The sequence below is a fragment of the Protomyctophum parallelum genome (genome assembly GCF_964188405.1).
Source record: "Protomyctophum parallelum genome assembly, chromosome: 22".
Taxonomy (NCBI): domain Eukaryota; kingdom Metazoa; phylum Chordata; class Actinopteri; order Myctophiformes; family Myctophidae; genus Protomyctophum; species Protomyctophum parallelum.
In genome coordinates, this window is record NC_139714.1 from 11402677 (window position 1) to 11423584 (window position 20908).

The 20908-nt window shown below is 45.2% G+C and overlaps 1 protein-coding gene across 4 annotated transcripts in view; it reads right to left on the bottom strand.

Annotated features, from left to right (window-relative positions):
• The window catches only part of abcc9 (ATP-binding cassette, sub-family C (CFTR/MRP), member 9), a 91220-nt gene extending 81050 nt beyond the window's left edge, over positions 1–10170 (bottom strand). For all 4 annotated transcript variants that reach the window (XR_014568834.1, XR_014568835.1, XM_083758179.1 and 1 more), the window contains exons 1-2: positions 10037–10170; positions 6246–6417 (exon numbers count right to left, since the gene is read on the bottom strand). Coding sequence is in view for 2 of the 4 variants with exons in the window: in XM_083758179.1 (XP_083614305.1) it covers positions 6246–6390 (145 nt within the window). In the remaining 2 variants the exon portion in view is untranslated. The remainder of the gene's footprint in view (positions 1–6245; positions 6418–10036) is intronic.
• Between the last annotated feature and the right edge of the window lie 10738 nt (positions 10171–20908).

Sequence of the window (20908 nt, forward strand, 5' to 3'; positions counted from 1 at the left end):
TGAGCGTGCAGATCTGCTGTTCTCGCCAAACGTCCGAGGGCGTCATGTGGATAATCCTCAGAGATTACCGTTTCACACATCTGATGCAGTCATGTCTGATGTATTAATGACCCAGTGAGAAGCTTATGTACACAGACACCAGTAACATATGTTGACAGAGGCACACACACACACACACACACACACACACCAAACCATAATGTCCTACCCAGCGACTTGAACTCTGCCTACTTGGCCAGGGGAGATATTGCGCTGATCGTCAGCCAGCACTACTGTACTTGTCAGCCAGACACACCGCGGGGTCCCGTGGTGGAATAAGGTATTCAAATTGTTTACTTAAGTAAAAGTATCAATACTGCCATGCAGAAATTCTCTGTTATTGTGACCGTAGGTCGCATTCACTATGAAAACCTGCATTTCCGTGTGTCACGTCACGCCTCCATATATGGTCACACATCCTGACATCACACCTCCATATATGGTAATGCCTCGTGACATCACACCTCCATATATGGTCACGCCTACATTTGACCTCAAACCCTTAGATGGAGTTGGAACAACTAAGGTTCGGGAGGTTTGGCCAAGCAGAAGACAACCCACCTGCCTGCCATCTCCTCCCTTGCCAATCAATACTCCACCCTTGCCAACCATGCCACCACTCACCCACTTCCAACTAGCCTGGCCACTCCTACGTCGCCCATTACCGTGGGTACTTAAACTCAACCGTCAAAAAAGTGCCCTGTGCCAGTTTCTTGTAAACACGCACACCCCAACGTTACCAGAGTTAAAATCGCGCATTTTCTCTCTGCCACCTAGCCAGCTAACCACCAGCTACCAAACATGTCAGACCGAGGACTCGCGGTGCCTGATCTCAACATGTTGCTTTTCGCTCACGCCGAGGAGAACGACGACATTTTTCTCGGTACTCACCAGGATGTCGCCGATCCGAATGCCGTGCCCGACACGCCACCGAGCCAGCACGGCTCCAGGTCAGCAGCCGTGGCACCTCCTCGTCCCGCCGCGTCCGATCTCAACCGGACACCCCGGGAGTTTCGCGGGGATCCATCTCCCTCCCCAGCTCTCCAGCCAAACCGCCGCGGCGCCTCCTCGCGCGGCACGTACGACTCGGCGCCGACGCTAATGTCGGATTGGACCGTCGTCGGTCTCCAGCGTGCACTCACCGCCAAAGGGATACCATTCACCAGAACCGCCAGAAAACAAAGCCTCTTCAACCTTCTCACCACCACCCGCACCGGCCAACGCAGCAACAGCAACAGCACCACAACAACACCACCAGCCGTCGCAGGTCCGTCGCGCCGACACGACGTCACGCGCCCAGGAGAAGACCAACAGGCGCCTGCTCGGCCGAGAGGCGGCGTTGTTGCGCGGCAGGCAGCTCCGCCACGTCGCGGGACAAGGAAGGCCGCCACACAACATCCCGCAGCCACCGTGACCTTCCAGAGGCAGCCGTTTCCACCAGACATCCACCCTCTCCACCCCCCCCCCCCCCCCTGAAGGAGCTCCAGCCACCTCAGCTCTCTCCACCCCCCACACGGCCAGCGTTTTCCATCTACCTCACACCTCCCCATTACTATATCCTCCTGGTTCTTTCCCCCATGCCCAACCCGTTCCTCCCCCCCATTTCCAGCAGGCAGCAGCACCCCACCTCCACCCCCCCTTTCAGTACAATTACCAAGCCCCATCCCCCCTAGGTTTCCCCCCAGCCATCCTAGGTTTTCCCCCAGCAGCACCTAGCGCCCCACACACCAACGTGTCTTCTCTCCCCCCCCACCCAGCGTTCCCCACCGCCCCCCCCCCCTCCTTCTCCCTCTTCACAGCAACGCCAGCACCCATCCCGCCATCCGCCATCGCTCTCAACGCCCCCATGGTCCCCTCACACCTCCGCTCACAGATTTTACAAGGTATGGACATCGATCTCTCTTCCCTCATACGCCCCTCCGCCAGCACAGCCCAACACCGGTCAGTAGATCTCGGAGGAATCTCCATCACCCTCCGAGACCTCTCCCCATCCACTTCCTCCGTCCTCACACCCACAGAGTTTGTCCTAGCATTTTCCATATTCCGAGACATTCTATGCACCTCATTCCCCTCCCGCCGCCAAGAACTGGACGACCACCTTTACATTTGCATGGACCTCTGCACACGGTTCGGAGGCAGCCTGTTTTACGAGTACCACCGTCAGTTCTCCGCCAGGGCCGCCTCCAGACTCCAACACTTCAACACCACCACCTACTGGGGCTCCCTCGAGCTGGAGCTATACTGCAGGATTTTTGCCGGCAAAACCTCTGAAGCATGCAGTCTCTGCAACTGCCCCACCCATCCCACCACCCACTGCACCTTCAGAGCTCCAGAGCCCCGCCCTCACGCCGCACACCAAACCAGCTACGTCCCCCCCCCCCTACTGAGCGTCACCACCTCCAGCAAGGTCTTCCCCACTTCCTCCAAGGCCAAAGACATGCGTGGCCGCCCGCTTGTCTTTGTCGGCACCAAAACGGTTTGCAATAATTTCAATGAAAGAGGCTGCGACCTGTCAGCATGCCGCCATCTCCACATCTGCACCTTCTGCGGCGGCTCCCACTCCCGTCCCACCTGCACCGACAAGCAGGCCAAACGCCCATCTCCTCAACACCAACCCACCACACCTTAACCCACAACAGCTCCATCCTCCGCACCGGCTTCAGGCCCCTCACCATGCCACGCTCGAAGCCAAGTTCTCCTGTTCGTTTCTTTTGGGTTTCCCGCATCTCCAACACCTCCCTCAGCCCAATGAGCCCCTTTAACCACCCACTCACCCGACACGCCCAGCACGCACGCCATCGGGTTCGTAACAACAGCGGTTCAGTCGCCATCCGCTCCTGGTTCCATTCCTACCTCCACCTGGTCCCCGCCGACCAGGACTCTCCCCTGAACACTCCTTCGGCTACCCCTCCAGAACTGGAGCCGCGTCACAGCTAGGGTTGGGATTCGGAACCGGGTCCATTTCAGACCCGGTTCCGACATTGCGGATCCGGAGCCGGTTCCATCGTTTTTTTATTAACGGTTCCCCAAACGGTTCTCATCAGTCGTCATTTAGCTCCGCTGTGTCTGTGCAATGTGCATGCATGCAAGCAGAGCCTGAGGTGACGTCACCCCACCTAAAGGAGTGTGTGGGGTCGGGGAGGATACGCCCACTGTTCTGTGCATTCAGCGACCGCTCACCGCTGCGGAGCGAGTGATGTCGAAGAGATCTCCAAAGTGTGGTTAACAGAGAGGGAAATGACTCTGAGGCTGAGCACGCAAAGTGGAATAAATGTTATGCTATAGTTCCCTGCAAAGGTTGTTGCAACTTGTACCAGTTGCACGTCCACATTGATGAAACAACTCAAAATCAATACGCCTACACGAGTCCACAACTCACGAGAATAATCTAGGCAAATCGCGTTTGAGAGCCATGCGGAAAGCTCACACTCCCCGCAGCTCCACCACAGCCGGCGGGGGATGAGGATGATGCAAGGCTGGTTCACTTTCCCCAGGCTAGTAACGTAATAGAAAATAAAAACTACTAATGTCTACAGAGCTTTTCATTAGGTGTATTGTACAACTGTTGTTAATGGTGTTAATTTAGAACGCCAATGTCTCGACGTCTTTCTGTCTGATATTTTATGAATCATGCCAAATCAATTTTCTGCACTTATTTTTTACAACTTATAAGCAACTCAACTGCTTTTGATTTGGCTCTAAATTAATCGCGTGACTGTTGAGAGCCCAGCGTTTAGGTGCATATACCTCCATAGATTGATTAGCCTACTTTATAAACAGTTTGCAGAAAAAAGCACAGGAACGTAGCCTACAGTTCAATACAAGGTCTGCTAAAAGGATTTCTTTATTCCAAGAAAGCACTATTTGTTTCCATTAGGGTAAGGGGTCCTTCATATTAAATTAATCTGAACATTAAAGACAACATTTGTCACCACAACAATATCATTATTGCAATGTGTACTGTATTTAATATACAGCAAATTGCAATATAGAGTAAAAATGATATTGTTGTGGTGGCTAGCTGGTGGTGGTGGTGGTGAAGTTTAAATAATAGTGCCACCTCATACTTGTAAAGTGCATTTTCAATAATTTAATTAATTCATTTGTTTTTATTATGTACTTGGTTAGGTTAGTTATAATATAAGCATCATTTATGTCAGAAGAAAAGGGGAAAAAATTATATTAGGATCCGTTAAGGGAACCGTTAGGAACCGGAACCGTTAAGAGGGATCCGGGAAGGATCCGGAACCGTTAAAATCCTAACGAATCCCAACCCTAGTCACAGCTCCAACAAGGGAGTTCCCGACCACATAACCCAGACTCTCGGCCCGAAGGTCTTCCCAGGCCCATCACAGCTACGTCTGCTCCAACGCGCCCTCCACGACGCCCACCGTTCCAGGGTCTGGTAACTTTAGAATGATACTTTTGGGGTTTCTACTATATCACTCAGGCCCACGCCTCGACCCCTAAGCCAAAGTATCTGGGTCCGCCCCCTCGAACCTCGGGTCCCACTATGTATTCATCTAAGCCTTGGCCGTTCATGTCGTGCGTAATTCTGTGCCTCGCACTATACGCACCCATGGACGACCTTGCTGCTTCCCTATGTATTCCATGCCTGGTCGTTTATACTGCGCGTCCCATGCTCGCATGTCAGAGCGCACTCATAGACGATCATGCTGCTTCACTACGTATTCCAAGCCTTGGCCGTTCATGTCGTGCGTAATCTGTGCTTCGCACTCTATGCACCCATGGACGACCATGCTGCCTCACTAAGTATTCCAAGCCTTGGCCGTTTATACTACGCTCCCCATGCTTCGCATGAGGAGCACTCATAGACGACCATGCTGCTTCACTACGTATTCCAAGCTTGGCCGTTCATGTCGTGCGTAATTCTGTGCCTCGCACTATACGCACCCATGGACGACCTTGCTGCCATGCCTGGCCGTATATACTGCGCGTCCCATGCTTCGCATGCCAGAGCGCACTCATAGACGACCATGCTGGCCCACCATGTTGTTTGCAATGGATGTTTATGTTGTACAACCATACCCCGCTTTCTTACTTCATGCAATGGCATTCGTGACAGCAATGACCATTCTCCACCCTCGTTCAATAAACCATCTTAAAGGGTTCCCATGTCTGATGTTTGGTCTTTCCTAGTGAAATCTCCATTATGGATCTGACCTGTATTCCATATGTCAGGGTTCCCCAATTAATTTTCCTCAAGGGCCATATTTTGACTAGCGTACCAGGCTGGGGGGCGAGTCTGCACGCGCGAGGTCGAGGTCTTGCCCTGAAATTTCATTTTCAGGGCAAGACCCCATTTGAAAAGGATGCCCAGTTTGACATGCATAGGCTACTGACCCCCATTTAATGCCATTTATATCTGGGACCCTTAAAAAAAAAAAAAAAAAAAAAAAAAACTTTTTTTTTTTTGGAAATTCTTTCATGGGCCACAAGGGGGCGCTCTGTGGGCCGCAAATGGCCCGCGGGCCGCCTATTGGGGAATAGGATGTTGATCCTACCCCACCTGTCCTTCCTTCCTGTTCTGTTCCTGTTCCAGTTATGTTGATCTGACCTCATCAAACCCTGTACACTCAAGACACGCTCCATGTATGGCCAGTACAGCATTCATTCCATATGTTGATCTGACCCCCCCCATGCCAAAGCGCCAGCGCTCGCCCAGCAGTCTGCTGTCACCCAGGCGGATGCGTGCACGCGACCTCGCCCTCAGGGTGTCTTACTGGTAAGTAAAAAGTCTGTTAGACTCAAGTCACAATTGACTTGATTGAAAGTATAAAAGTATTGGCATCAAAATATACTTAAAGTACCACAAGTAAAAGTACTAGCCAAAGTTTAAAAAGGACTGAAGTGGTAAATGTTTGTTTGGTAAAAATCTACAAAGTAACTAGTAATTAAGGTTTTCAAATAATTGTAGTGGAGTAAAAGTTTCACTCCTCTCTCTCTCTCTCTCTCTCTCTCTCTCTCTCTCTCTCTCTCTCATTAGCAGGCAACAGTGCAGCACTATCCCTCTCTCTGTTTCTGGCACAACAGCGCCCCTACTGGTACTCATAGTCATATACTGGTGCTCATTAACGTCACATAGGTGAACAACACATAGGTAAACACGGACATTGCTGTTCCTTGGAGTGTTTGTGTGTGTGTGTGTGTGTGTGTGTGCGTGCGTGCGTGCGTGCGTGTCCTACCGATGAAGAGGATGGGGAAGGTGATGAAGAGCAGGAAGACATGGGGGACCAGGTTGAGGGCGTCCACGAAGCAGCCGTTATTCAACACGCCCAGGTCCACGCTGTACGAATCGTTCCTGTCGTTGCCACAGAATGACAAGCCCATGCCGCCACCCGATTGGTCCACATAAGCCTGGGTATAACATGAACAGAGGTCATCATTGGTTGCCAGCCATATGTCGTCAACTGTGAACAGTGTCGCCAGATGTACGATAATGATCGAATTTGTATGAAAATGTTTTACCCCTGAATGAATAAAAATGAACGTTAAGCACTGGCAATGTTTCAAAGTGAACAGATGTTTAATTCTTTGGCTTCCACCGTGTGACCAGTCTGGCCACCAGCGATATCGCTTGGCTGCCAGAGAGAGCTTTTATTCTGAAGCACATACGTTTTCTCCCCATCTAGAAATCATGATGCAAAATTTCAAACACTAGCGTTAGCTCACGATAGCAATCTTTCTCCAGAAGAAATTATGAAAATTATGAATGAAGTTATTAAATAATGTATACATTCCAGAAATATTGTAATCGCGGTGCAGTGTAAAATCAGAAATGAGCCCTAGCTGAAACTCGCGGATCTGGTCATCACCACCAATTCAGTACCACTTAAACCTTCTCTAAACTTGATCAAAACAGACCTGTAAAGAGCTTTTATTTCACTCCACACAAATAGAAGCTCACAATGCATTTACATTGCCCCAGGTTACATAAACACCTTTCAATCCGGGAACCCATTTGTTGCTATGTTGTTGCTATGTACAGTATATAGCAACTTTTCAGCCCTGAGATAAACATTTCCCTGCCTGTATGTCTCCCCTCGCTCGCACGGCCTCGCACGAGTTGCACCACTAAACCAGGAAGTGACTTCACACAGATCAGTCAGATAACTCACGCATAGATTGAGCGAATATTATTATTGAATGAGAATATACAGTGAGTGTGCATATGATATTTTATCTTGCCGTTCGGCTCTGCTACATTTTTCTCCCTGCTCGGCTCTTATACAACCATCATTAGCCATTAAGAGCATGGGGAGATAGATATACAATAACAACCCCCCCCCCCCCACCCCCCAATGGGAACAGAAATAGCAGAGCCCACTGGTGGTGCTGGGGTGACGGGGGGGGGGAGACAACCAGGAACGCAACAGAAGGAATGCAGGGAGATTGCAGCCTTAAGTGAGCTTAAATACCCCACCCAAATGGTCAGCTGATTGCCACGACAGCGTACGACATGTAGGACTTCAATAGCATTGAATGAGCCCCTCGAGTAGATACCTGCCTAAACTAACTCTGCAAACTATGTATCATTTAACCCATTCTGACCTGAGATCTGATTCATACGAGGTTTCCACTGGACACACACTGGTCTGATGAACCCATTCTGACCTGAGATCAGATTCATATACGAGGTTTCCACTGGACACACACTGGTCTGATTAACCCATTTCTGACCTGAGATCAGATTCTAAAAATGTCAGTCGTTCTTCGATTTTTTAAAAATAGCAGACCTACAAGCTCATCAAAATAAAATGAAATGCCAAATTTAGCCAGTACACACGCAAATCTGCCATCCAAATGACTAGCCTTACCTGCTAGCCTAGTAGCTAGTGCTCAGTGCGCCCCGGCCGTCGTGTGAGTTTTCAGACTGTTTTGACAGAGACCGACCATGTGATGTACAGTATCATACTGATATTTTCGGGGCGTGTCATTGGACCTTTAACATTTGTTAACCCTTTTAGACCCGAGGCCAGTGCCATTATAAGTTTTATGCGTATTTTGATTATCACAATTATCGTGTACTATCGTTAATCACAATTATTATTATCGTGACATGACATTTTCATATCGTCCCATCCCTACAGTTGGCCAGTCAGGCTAAAGTGCCAAACAATAAAACAAAGCATTAGAGGTACTGTATTAATTTTACGAGCATTTGTTGGCATGTGTGAACTTCAAAATGTATAAACAAATACAATATTTTGTCTGTTTATTGCCTTGGAACTATTTAGACAAGACACCTACATGCTTGCACTTTAATGGCCGTGTGTGTGTGTGTGTGTGTGTGTGTGTGTGTGTGTGTGTGTGCGTGCCTGCGTGCGTGCATGCGTGCGTGCGACCGTGCGACCGTGCGTGCGTGCGACGTGGCCTATGCACATGCCTGACCTTGACTCCAAAGCCCTCCTGTTGTTAACCTCTCCATGGCATTGTTGACAACCCAGGAAGCTTAGCTAGCTAAAGCACTTGCACAGAAAGAACACATGGCATTTTCACACTGACGTGACCTAACATCCCTTTAAACACGGTTAGTCAAACGCTGAATAAACCAGCTAAATCGCTAGGTTTGCGTTTAGCTCGGTTACCTGGACAGTTTTCACCAGCATAGATTTTTGGTTGTTGATTTGAATGAGACAGTAATATATTACTGAACAGGCGATTCAAATACAGTACAGTATTGTGTACAGTAACGTTAAGAATGCTGTGTAAATATAAAGGAGTTAGCAATCAATGTTTACACAACCACCAGAACTTTCACCATGGTCTAATAAGCATAATATTATTCTATACTCTTGCCGTGAGATCCAGGCTCATTATTAAGATGCTAAGAGCATGCAAACACAAACATACTCCACTACATGACGGCACATAGAATAATCCTCAGTACTATAAATGCAACTGATTTTATAGTGTCCAGTTAATTTACCGTGATTTTTTCATTCAAGTGTCTAGATCGCTTGCAAATAACCCCAGTAAGCTGAGCTAGCTCAGCTCTGCTTTTTGATCACATAACCCATTCTGACCTGAGATCAGATTCTAAAAATGTCTTCTACATCCTGACAGTTTTCTGAAAAAGCTATGTTTATATGTCAGTGGTTCTTTGATTTTTCAAAAATAGCAGACCTACAAGCTCGTAGCGCACCACTCGGTGGTGAGCTACGAGCTTGTATTGATGATCTGCTATTTTTCAATAGCTAAAGCATAACATAATGCTAACACCAAAAGGGTTCCCCCCCAAAATGGGTTTTAAGCATAATGCACTCAGATACAGTAGCATAACCATACTCCTTAGGCCCACACTGTTAATACACAATAATAGCATCCTCTGTGTTCATTTAACTTGTTCATTTAACAATTAGGGGCCACTTTAATGGCCGCTAATTGTCCATTTGGTTCCATTTGTACACTTTGAGTGTGCAACATGTTACATACACAACATTGTCACATAGGCATTGTTAGTCATTTGTTACACTAGTACTATTCGTGTTAAAAAATAAATACAATGTATTGTGAATGAAATCCTTTGCTGACTGGGACTGTGTGAAGTATGGCACTTATTTAATGAATAAATCAATCAACCAATGAATCTATCAATCAAATGATTATTCTATAGTGATACCATATTTACATATTTTTTGTAAGGTCATATCTTTCCGGTGGAGTGGAGGGCTAATTGTCATGCAGTGTTTAATTTATAAATCAAAGCACAATTGACTGGACAACTCATTTGATTCAAACACAAATAATATGTTTGAATAGTTAATGGTCCGACAAGGGTTACAGTAACGCAGTAAAGCAGTGTAAGCAACACACAGCCAAGCGACACTCAACTTATAGCAGCACTCTCCAACTGTCCACTTACTACTCGTACACACAGCCCTGTTCCTCAAACCAAGTCCTTACTACCGTCTGTCAATGTTCATTATAGGAACACAACCTAGGCTAATTATAGTGACACAAAAAAACAGCTTACCTCTGACACAAACAGCAGTCCTTATTGGCCTATAGGTTCATTCCGGGTGCCTGGGTTTTGAGGAAAGGGTAAATTAGAGAGAAAAAGCGAGAGAGAAAGAAAGAGAGAGAAAATATTGGAGAGAGAAAAAAAAACAGATTATTTTTAGCCCTAACAGTGCATCAGCCACATACTAGCCTCTCTCTCTCTCTCTCTCTCTCTCTCTCCCCTCATATCGGATTTCCAAAACTTGAACAAGTCTAGCAGTGTGAGAGTGACAGAGTAACAGTTTCACACAGACCCTGTCCATGAGCCATGTGGTCTGTCAGTCTTATGTAGAATTGTGTGTGGGGGATACAGGTATACATATAGTCTGAATGAGATTAGGCTACACTGGAACATCCTGCAGTGTCATTTTCAACTGTGTAAGAGTGTACACAATGTAACCAAACGGACCCATTTGTACACATTGACACAGTAATCTATTTATTATGGAGATCAACATTTTGAAAACCAAAACTATTAAGCTATGCCTATATGTTTTGCAGACAGTGATAGAATAGGTTGACAAACAGGCAGAAACTTGTGAATAAAATATCAGTTGTAGATGCTTTTGATACTGTCAGAACAGGACTCTGCCTGACTCAAAACAACATTCACATTATGTCTGTCTAATAAAATAGGCATATGGAAATTTGTGCTAGGCTACTAGAGAATTTTAAATAAACCATTGTAGCAGGAGGCAAGTGGAATATGTTTAGGTTATATCAGTGAAGATTGGCTTTAGGAACTAGATTGGCATAGCCTATAGGCTACTGTACAATCAGGCCAATTATAAAATATCATGGAGGCAGAGCCTAGGAGGCTATAGAGGCCACATGCCATCATCATATAGGGAGAAATCGGAGAATATAAAAGTCCTTGGATATGTGTATGCGACCGTGCGACGACCCGTGCTTTAGATTCATTCATATGTGGGCGCATGCAGTGAACCGATGCAATGCCATGCCACCGGGTATAATGTCAACCGATCCAGCCAAGCAGCAGCAGAGGCTTTATTGAAATGCAATTGTATAAGATATGCAAGGTCAATATTATTGTCAAAGATCTAGTCGATTATGGGCGTTCAGTAAAAAAAAAAGGGGGGGGGGGGGAATGAAGGGACAGGGGTAAACATTGAAGCGCGCGGAACAAATGTGACAGCGTCTTCAGTCAGACTGTGAATGTGATGGAATGAGGAGTATCATATTCCTATCCTAATATAGGCTATATGAAACCTTCCTTCCGCTCAGCACTTACCCGCTTTTGACGGACGTTTGCGAGCCGTTCCTTTTGGTCAAGGCGTCCAATTGAAGGCTATATATTCCCTCGTCCATCCATCCGCTGCCCCGCGTGTCCTTCTCCTCCCGACCGTCATCGACCTGCCTCTCTTTGTACTAGTATAGGCTATGATCCACATCCATCCATCCATCCATTCAGACCCCGAGGAGCGAGCGCGCACTTGCACTTGCACACACGCACGCACACACATCATGCAGTCAAGCATCGCGGCCAGCCATGCTCGTCTCAATCGAGTCGCGCATCGTTCTGGCGTCCCTGCACGAAAAACAAATCAGAATCAGAATGAATGCTTTGAGTTGTAATTATTTTTGAACGGTAACTAGGTAGAATGAACTGACTCCGTCCGTCCGACCTACAGCTTTGAATAAGTTGGCCATGCTATCAATGGATGGTTGACAATCAACATAAAAAAGCAATACTGGGCATCATTGTTTTGTTCACTCTAGGCCAGGGTTAATTGAGGTCTAGCCATGGTTCACGTGATATGACGCTCACTTCATGACAGTAATTGAGGTCTAGGTCTTTTGGTTCGTGAGTGTAGGATAGCGTTACCAACTTACCGCAGTTAATAGCCTATACATCCCATTATATTACAATTTAGGCTTTTAGGGAAAGAGGGCCTAATTCGACATGCCCCCTTGCCCCTTTTAGGCGGTTTAAAAATGGCCTGGCTAGGCCTACACATTATCCCCAAATTGTGTGAGAGAACTTGGCTGTATTAATCATGCAACATATTGCAATGTCAACAGCTATTTCTCTAAGTTTTAAGTGCTAGCTAGCCTACACTGCAGATCGAGACACCATTACAGAATTAGCAACTCCTTCATGCAAAATATAAGGTGCTTTAACAGCTTACCCTCTTGCCCCAAATGTTAGAGAGTTGGCAGGAATTCTTGTTTAATGAATTAGTCCGTAGTTTTCAATAAATAAATAGTTTAGTCCCGTAAGTGGCCGAACGCAATTTACCCCTTCTCGTTTACTTCCTGTTTACGTTGAGCGTGATTCCGGTCCGGACCTGCTCACTGCCACAGAAACGTCCACTGACGGGACTAAAATACTTCTCAATTGAACATTATGGACTACATTAACCAATAATTCCTGCCAGGCTGCCAGTAAACCCATTATATTTTGCCAGGGACTCGGGAGTGCATGATACGCTTTTAGAAGCCCCATGCAGGGTCAGTAGCATTTTTCACCCTCTGATGATGATGCCAATGACATTCTGTCAACCTCACACTATGACACCCTTTGTTCCATTGAGGAAATTCTACATATATACCAAAGGGGTAGTCAGTTGTTGTGGGAATTGCTGCAGTTGCAGATGCTATCCAAAGAAAACAACCCATTTTCTGTCAACTTTCAAAACAACTTCAGTGAAGGGAAACCTGTTGAAATATTTGTTTCTCTTGTGAAGACAGACAGTACACTGCACTGCAGACTCTGTTTGATTGAACTGAAATCTTTGAGAAGACACCAGACTACAGAAGGACTGAAGAAAAGCTTCTTTTAGAAGTCAATATTTGAGAGTTTCACTTGGTTTATATGTTGAAGGTTTTAAAGTAGCCAATCCTATGGGGACCTCTCTAAAAGCAGAGCCGGTCACGTATTAACTCAAGCATATGACCATGCAGTCCTGTTTTGCACTCCATACAGTAACAAGCTTATGCTGTAGGCCTAATGGCTCATTTTAACGCAATGGCTTAATTGCCTTGCCTTATGAGTTAAACTCACTTTTTGGACATTATTTTGGCAAAAAAGGACATAGAGAATAAGTGACAGTAGTTTTAATTGTATTATCAACTTAATGTGAAATGTGATTGACTGATTGAAAATAGCTACAGTAGGAGGAAACACTCTGGGAGAATAATTAGGCCTATATTATTCAAAGAAATAGTGCACAGGAATGAAATAAATGTAGGCTATGCAAATAAAAACGACTACCATAGGACCAGTTCACAATGTGCTTGTGTGTGTGTGTGTGTGTGTGTGTGTGTGTGTGTGTGTGTGTGTGTGTGTGTGTGTGTGTGTGTGTGTGTGTGTGTGTGTGTGTGTGTGTGTGTGTGCGTCACTGTGCGTGCGTGCTTTGGTACTTGTTAGTGGTCCAGGAGAAGTCCCATTTAAACCAACCATTTACAGGCTACTTCAAATCATCTCTCATCTCATTTCAGTCACACCATGTAATGTCATGGCATTGGCATTGCAGGACCAAAGGAAGTCAGAAGGTGGACAGAATTGCCATGGCGTGGCTTGGAGGATTATGCTTTGACGGCTGGACAAACTGGACACAGGTAAACAAAGCAACCATAGTTGCAAAGTTAAACCACAGCGCCATCCTGTGGACACAGACAAGTTGATGCATAAAGTGTTTGTGTTTATCTCATTATAAAACCAATTCAATACTGTTCCATTGTATACAACATTTTTGATCCAGGAGGCATGGTTAAAATCTCAACACCCAAAATAGCTGATCAACAAGCTGGGAGCTTGTAGATCTGCTATGAATGTTCACCCCAGAGTAGGGAAGCTTGTAGATCTGCTATGAATGTTCACCCCAGAGTAGGGAAGCTTGTAGATCTGCTATGAATGTTCACCCCAGAGTATAAGCTTGTAGATCTGCTATGAATGTTCACCCCAGAGTAGGGAAGCTTGTAGATCTGCTATGAATGTTCACCCCAGAGTAGGGAAGCTTGTAGATCTGCTATGTATGTTCACCCCAGAGTAGGGAAGCTTGTAGATCTGCTATGAATGTTCACCCCAGAGTAGGGAAGCTTGTAGATCTGCTATGAATGTTCACCCCAGAGTAGGGAAGCTTGTAGATCTGCTATGAATGTTCACCCCAGAGTAGGGAAGCTTGTAGATCTGCTATGTATATTCACCCCAGAGTAGGGAAGTGAGGAATAATTGTTGTAGAATGGTGTTTACATCTAACCTTTATAATTTGTTGCTGTCTGGAGAAAACCACCTAACTCCATTTTTGACTGTTTTTTTTGTTGCATAAATCAGTGCTATTGTAATTAATGTACACCCTTTACGTTTGTGTGTTGTTTCGAAAATGGACAAAAACGCTTAACTCCATCGGACCCTAAAAACGGCTGCTAAAACAGCTAACTCCACCTCTCATGCAAGTAATTGACAGACAATATCTAAAGTCACAACACCAACTTTGATGAGACAGTATTGCTTTGTTTTAAAAATATAAGGGTTTCTTAATTTCCTGAAAAATGTGTATTTTTCATTTCCTGAAAAATGAACATTTTGTAGTTAGGTGGACAGCAGAGATATCTAACATCCACTTATAGTGCTTCATTATGATACCTTATGATATGACATGACATTTTGTAGCTTGTAGGAGCCAAGATGATTTAGAGTTAGAGCACTGTTTCTCAAACAGTGGGTCGGGACCCGTCTTTGGGTGAGTCGCGAGTAAATATAGATTTTTTCTGTTTCCTACAGAAGTGCATGTATTGCAGTATGAATAATAATCACATTATGGGTTGGCTTTCACATACACAAACGCATTATACGGTATAGGGTAGAGTCCGTGACAGAGAGCAGATTCTCATCCTCCAGTGTTTCCCAGAAAACATTAGAGGAGACTCTGACCTCTCACAACCACACACGCCCACACACACACACACACACACACGCAAAATGTGTGCATGATTGCGTGCGTCTTTCGGGGGAGAGGACAACAGAGGGGTCTTCACTTCCTGTCATGTGGAGCATGTCGGTCAAGCAGTTTCCCCGGAACACAGCTTTCTCACGGTGTGAGAACTGAGCGAACGACACGCACACGCAAGACACACATGAGATTAATGTGTACACCCCAATGACACCAACGGTGACGTGCTCACTCACACACATGCAGGCGTCACAAACGTGCACGTTCTCATAGTCACTGGTACAGTATACACACTAATCCACTCCACACTCCCACTGCTCCCTGAGTCCCCAGTCAAAAACAAGTTCACTTGAAATCACAAATGCTTTCCCCCCCCCACTCTCTGCAGTCAACAGTTAATAAGTCATGATGGACAACATTTATGCTTCTGTGGCCAGGGCACTAAGGCCCGGACACAGAACACCAGACTACGCCACTCTGGGAATTTCACCAAGAGAATATAATTATACAAGTACAATAGCCCACTGGGCAATGATAAGAAGGGGAGCAGAGACGTGCAGTTCCAGTTGAAATATATATTGTTTTATTGAATTATGTTTAATACAATAATGCTACTTAAAAGTGACTTTAATCACAGGTCAATATCAAAAGGATCTAAAAAGGCAATAGCCTAATATCTTAAAACTACAAATAGAAGTAGCCAAGGGGTGCCAAGGTGTCCTTACTGACAGGAGGAAGGCAGGGAGGGAGGGAGTGAGGGGAAAGAATCACCGCCACCAAGGACGCACACACTTCACATCAAACACTGCAAGAAAAGAGAATACAATTATACACACAGCACTGGTCTCACATTAAACAAATAGCATGCACTATAGCTAAACCCCAAGACAGCCTACAGGACCACGTGACCCACCACCTGTCGGGACTACAACTACAGCACCCTTAGCTACTGGCACTACTATAAACTGAGGCAGAGCCCAATATTACATTACACGTTGTGTTCAAGCATTATTAAAGGGGCATCAAGTCTGAGATACTATAGGTTTGCACCAAAACAAAGTAAACTTAAACAAAACAAAACAAAACGAAATCATAAACAAATTAACGAGGACAAAAACAGCAGAGGCAAGGCAGACTGGATTCTCCTCTATTCGAAGGTTAAGCACACATGTACATTTAGGTGGAGGACACCCGGCGTGGGCCACCTAGCTCTCTATCCACAGCACATACACCCAGGGCAGACGTGCCCACGGCACGAGAGGACTGAAGCAAGCAGGGGTCTGCAGAGCGCACCTTGATCATGAGACGCTCTGGCATGCAACCCCCAGCACAAACAGACAAACAATGTCAGCTACACGCCAGCCGCTACCGGCTCCCATTAATCAGCCTGACGAGGATGTGGGCGTTGCGTTGCTAGGGGCAACCCGTAAAGCTCAACCCACTACACTTCTATCCACTCCTTGCCCTTTTTTGTACAGCCATAAACAACCAGTGGAAGATGTTTTCCGACAGTTTGAAGATGTTATGTATCGTCTCTACTCGCATCCATCCTAGTCAGAGCGAAGTAGGACGCAGGTGCTACGGCCTCCCGGTGGGGGCTCCTCACTGGCAGCTCAGCCAGTAGTAGCCTAGTGTACAGCAGCGGCAACACATCAGAAATGTGTGGGGAAGAATAAATGTGCACAATTGGGAGCCAATTGGCTACGCTAAATTAGGAAGAAACGGAGAAGGGAAGGGACAAAGAACTTCAGCTGACTTCAGCTTGCCAATTGAGTGGAAAACAGACTGTTTTCATACAGTGAGACTTAATTTCCGATCAAATTCGAACAGTAAATAGTGTTCCGTTCTGGCTGAAATACGTCATTCACTCACAACACACACACACAAATATAAATAATAACATAATGTTAGCCCTCTTTTTATTTATTCATGGAATGATTGACGTGTTTGGACAAAATGATAGCCTACACAGTAAAATGCCAGCTCAGTAGTCTTGTGGTTAGACTGTTCACCCTTACGCTGGGGGGGGGGGGGGGGGGTCAGGGTTCAATTCCCGGTCGAGTTATGCCAAAGCCTATAAGAATGCCTCCCTGCTTGGCACTCAGCATCAAGGCTTGGTTTGGGGTTAAGTACTAGAGTCATTGTCCATGGGGTGTAGGCTACATCAAGCTACCTAATGTGTTTGTCAAGCACACAGCCTGGCTGGATTAAGGATTGAGTAAACAAGGTAGTGGCTCTCTCTGGTGGGCACAAAGTGTAACTACTTTTGTGAATTAGGCAGTTTTATGACGTTAATAATATTGCTATTATATTTGTAACCGTTTTCGAAAAGCAATAAGCCACACGAGGTCCCAGTCTACTGTACCTGTATTTTATAATGTCTGAGAGGGTTGGAGACACTCCGCTGCGTGTCGTGTCTCACCACACCTCTCAGCCGTTATAAAATACAAGGTAACCTGAGACCTTCATGGCATATTGCTTTATCATTGCATGGAACAGCAGTGACCATGCATAAATGTGCCTGGGGAGGAATTTGGCAGACTAGTTTGGGAAGAAAAAGGGGGTAAAAAGAATTATTACAAAAAATACATCTTGCATGAAACTTGTTCTATGTATGTATATATGTATATGTGTGCGTGTCATGGATAACTTGTCCACCATCCACATCTGTCCCTGTGCTCAACAGGGAGAGCGCAATCCCTCCATCTGCGTCGGGAGGATCTGAGCCTGCATTGTGACATCACAGTCACTGTGTCACAGCCCGGGACATCAAACCAATGACATCAGTAGTGATGATGTCGTTGCTTTCCGATTGTGAACCACAGATCAAAGATATCGAGATAATAGACAAAATCGTTTGAACTTAGCGAACTTGTTTTAACCAAGACTAAAATACACTATTAATGACTTGATTGAATGGTTTAGACAGAAATGTAAAAAAAAAACAAAAAAAAACAGCAACAGAGTAGGCTACAGTCAAAGATTTAGTCCAAAATCAAGAAATGTGCACAATTTTCAAAACCTAATTCATTCAGCTAGAAAAAAATAAACAATATAATATTAATCAACTTAACAACTTGACAAAACAACAACTGTAACTGTGATGTGACAAATATCAGTCTGAAATGATAGTCTGCATGTTTCTGAACAAAAGTTTGTCTGATTAATCATCAAATAAAAAGACAATTAGATGATTACATAAATGGTCTGTCCTTGTTTTCATTTGTGGTCCAATACAATTCCTTCCTGTCTAATTCAGAGTGATATCATTGTTATGGGTAGTAGTAAGAGTAATCTTAACTGCTTCTGAACACATACTGAACTTGCGTGCGAGGGTGTTCGCTTGTGCATACATCCTACGGCACTGTCTGTGAATATCATCATCATCTGTCAACTGTTCTGTAATAAAATGTTTGACTTTTGTCCTCTTTTGTTCTACAAATAAGAACAACACTCTTACTGGCATTATACTTTGATATCATTTTCAATGCCATACTGTACATAATGCCATAGTCCAGCGCTACTTGGGCTCAATATGACTAAATCATCTGCATACATCAAATGATTGACAAGATCATTACCCAGCATACAACCAGTGTTACAAGCATTCAACTGTTTCGACAGATCATCCATATTTCAGTCAGACAACTCAAGGAGGATGTAATATATATTTATTGAATATAAGATAATCAATGCAATATATTTATTATGGTTTGGCAATGTATTGGATCTGCTTTTAGGTACTCAGGTCAAGCGCATCAGTCCCAACCATAGGGACTCTGAATCCCCCGTACCTAAACAGTAGATCCAAAACGACAGGTGGTAGCTGGGGTGGAGGTGGGTGAGCACTTGTATACAGCAGCACGAGTATACAGTATAGCAGCAGCAGCAGCAGAATTGAGTGCAGGATGTATGACAGCAGCACACTGATACAACAGCAGTATAAGCAAGCAGAATGAGCGCGGGTTGTATGACAGCAGCACGCTGATACAACGGCAGTAGGCTAAAGCAAGCAGAATTGAGCGCAGGTTGTATGACAACAGCACGTTGATACAACAGCAGTGTAAGCAAGCAAGAAGGCAGAGGACTGCAAACCTCTGGTTCAAGTAGCCGGTATGAGAGATTGGGTGAGCGTGTGATTGGCTGAGTGAATCATGTGGATGAGAGCTTGATGCTGCGGTGGCCCAATTAACGGCCGGCGCGCTGACTGAGGTTCCCTGACTGAACTTGCTCTGCGCATGTCTACGACAGGCGCAAATGCTCATTTCAGTCAGACAACTCAAGGAGGATGTAATATATATTTATTGAATATAAGATAATCAATGCAATATATTTATTATGGTTTGGCAATGTATTGGATCTGCTTTTAGGTACTCAGGTCAAGCGCATCAGTCCCAACCATAGGGACTCTGAATCCCCCAACAGCGCAAAACATCCGAAACCCCCAAAAAGCAGATCACCACCAACCCTAAGCTATACATGTGTACAACAGAGCACCTGTTGTTTCCTGTAACAGGAAGACCATACCGATATCCATTCCGCGCAGCGACAAGGGTCATAGGACATGGATCAGACATAGGTCATGCTAGCATTATGTGATGACTAGTCAATGTGTTGGACAGTACAGCGCCTGTTCGACAGTACAGCGCCTGTTCTAGCATTATGTGATGACTAGGTCAATGTGTTCAACAGTACAGCGCCTGATGATCCCTGAAATTCAGGAGTCCTAAACGGTGTCCTGGTTCGCTGCGCGCTGCAACCAACATGACCCACTGCACAAATAACCCAACCCAACCAGGATCACCGAAAGGGACATTCTATCATTATCATTAATATCTGAAATCAGTACCCAGTTAGTCTACCACCTGGAGCTTCAAGTTTTAGCTTGCAACATGATCGCATGCATGATCATGATGCGGCAATGCTGCAAGTTCTGCCACAGTAATATGCAAATACAGTTTTAAGAATTAATTGTACTTCTGTGGTAAGCAAGAAAAAATCTGTAGCAAATAACACACTATTCGCGACTAGTTAGTATTTGAGCCTGTAAAATATCTTTCAAGACTAGTCTAACGTAGCTTTCGTAAGCAGCAGAGACCACCGGCCTAAGAAACAGAAAGATCATGCAGAAAAACAGTTTTAAGAGTATTAATAATATCCTGCAGCATAAGGAGCAAAATAATGAATATATGTAGCAGCAGCAATGTAACCAACATAATTCAGAGCTCATTAGTTCTGAGCCTGAAAAAGCATTCGAGTTTAGCAGAGCATAGCTTTCAACAGCTGCAGAAGACCACCAGCCCAAGCTTGTAGAGTGTAGCATTTGGAACTTTGGTGCTGCTGAGCCGATCCTAAAGAGTGACGTGTAGCGATTAGGAGGCAGCCCACAGCCTTGACACAGAAGAAGCAGCTTTTGCAGGACCGGCCATGGCTTCCCGGAATCCATCATGAATAGGGGCTCATGACATTGCGGATGGACAGCATGGCAGAAAACGAGGCATGGAAGAGAAAGGACAAAGACCAGTGTTAGTTTCTGTCACAGATATACCTTAATGAAATTAGTTGTTTTGAGTGATTTTATGGTGGGCATCCAAGCAAAGTCAGAAGTGGAAATATCATGCATAGGATTCACCACATAGAAAGTATAAAAAAATATATATATTAAGGATGCCAGTAGATTACTCACTGAAGATCTGGAGTAAGCTGAACGCCAGTTATAATGCCTTTGAGATTTAAACAATTAACTAAAAGCACTACTATGATAGGATACACAGAAAGCAACTTGGAAAGATGAATAGGACCCTGCAACATACTGTAACCTCATGAGCTTGCAGCTGCATTAAGAGAAGGCAGGAATAATTTACCATGGTTTGATTTAAGGTTACCAGGCAGCTTCGAAACCATCAGCATGGCCTCTGAGCTAGAACATG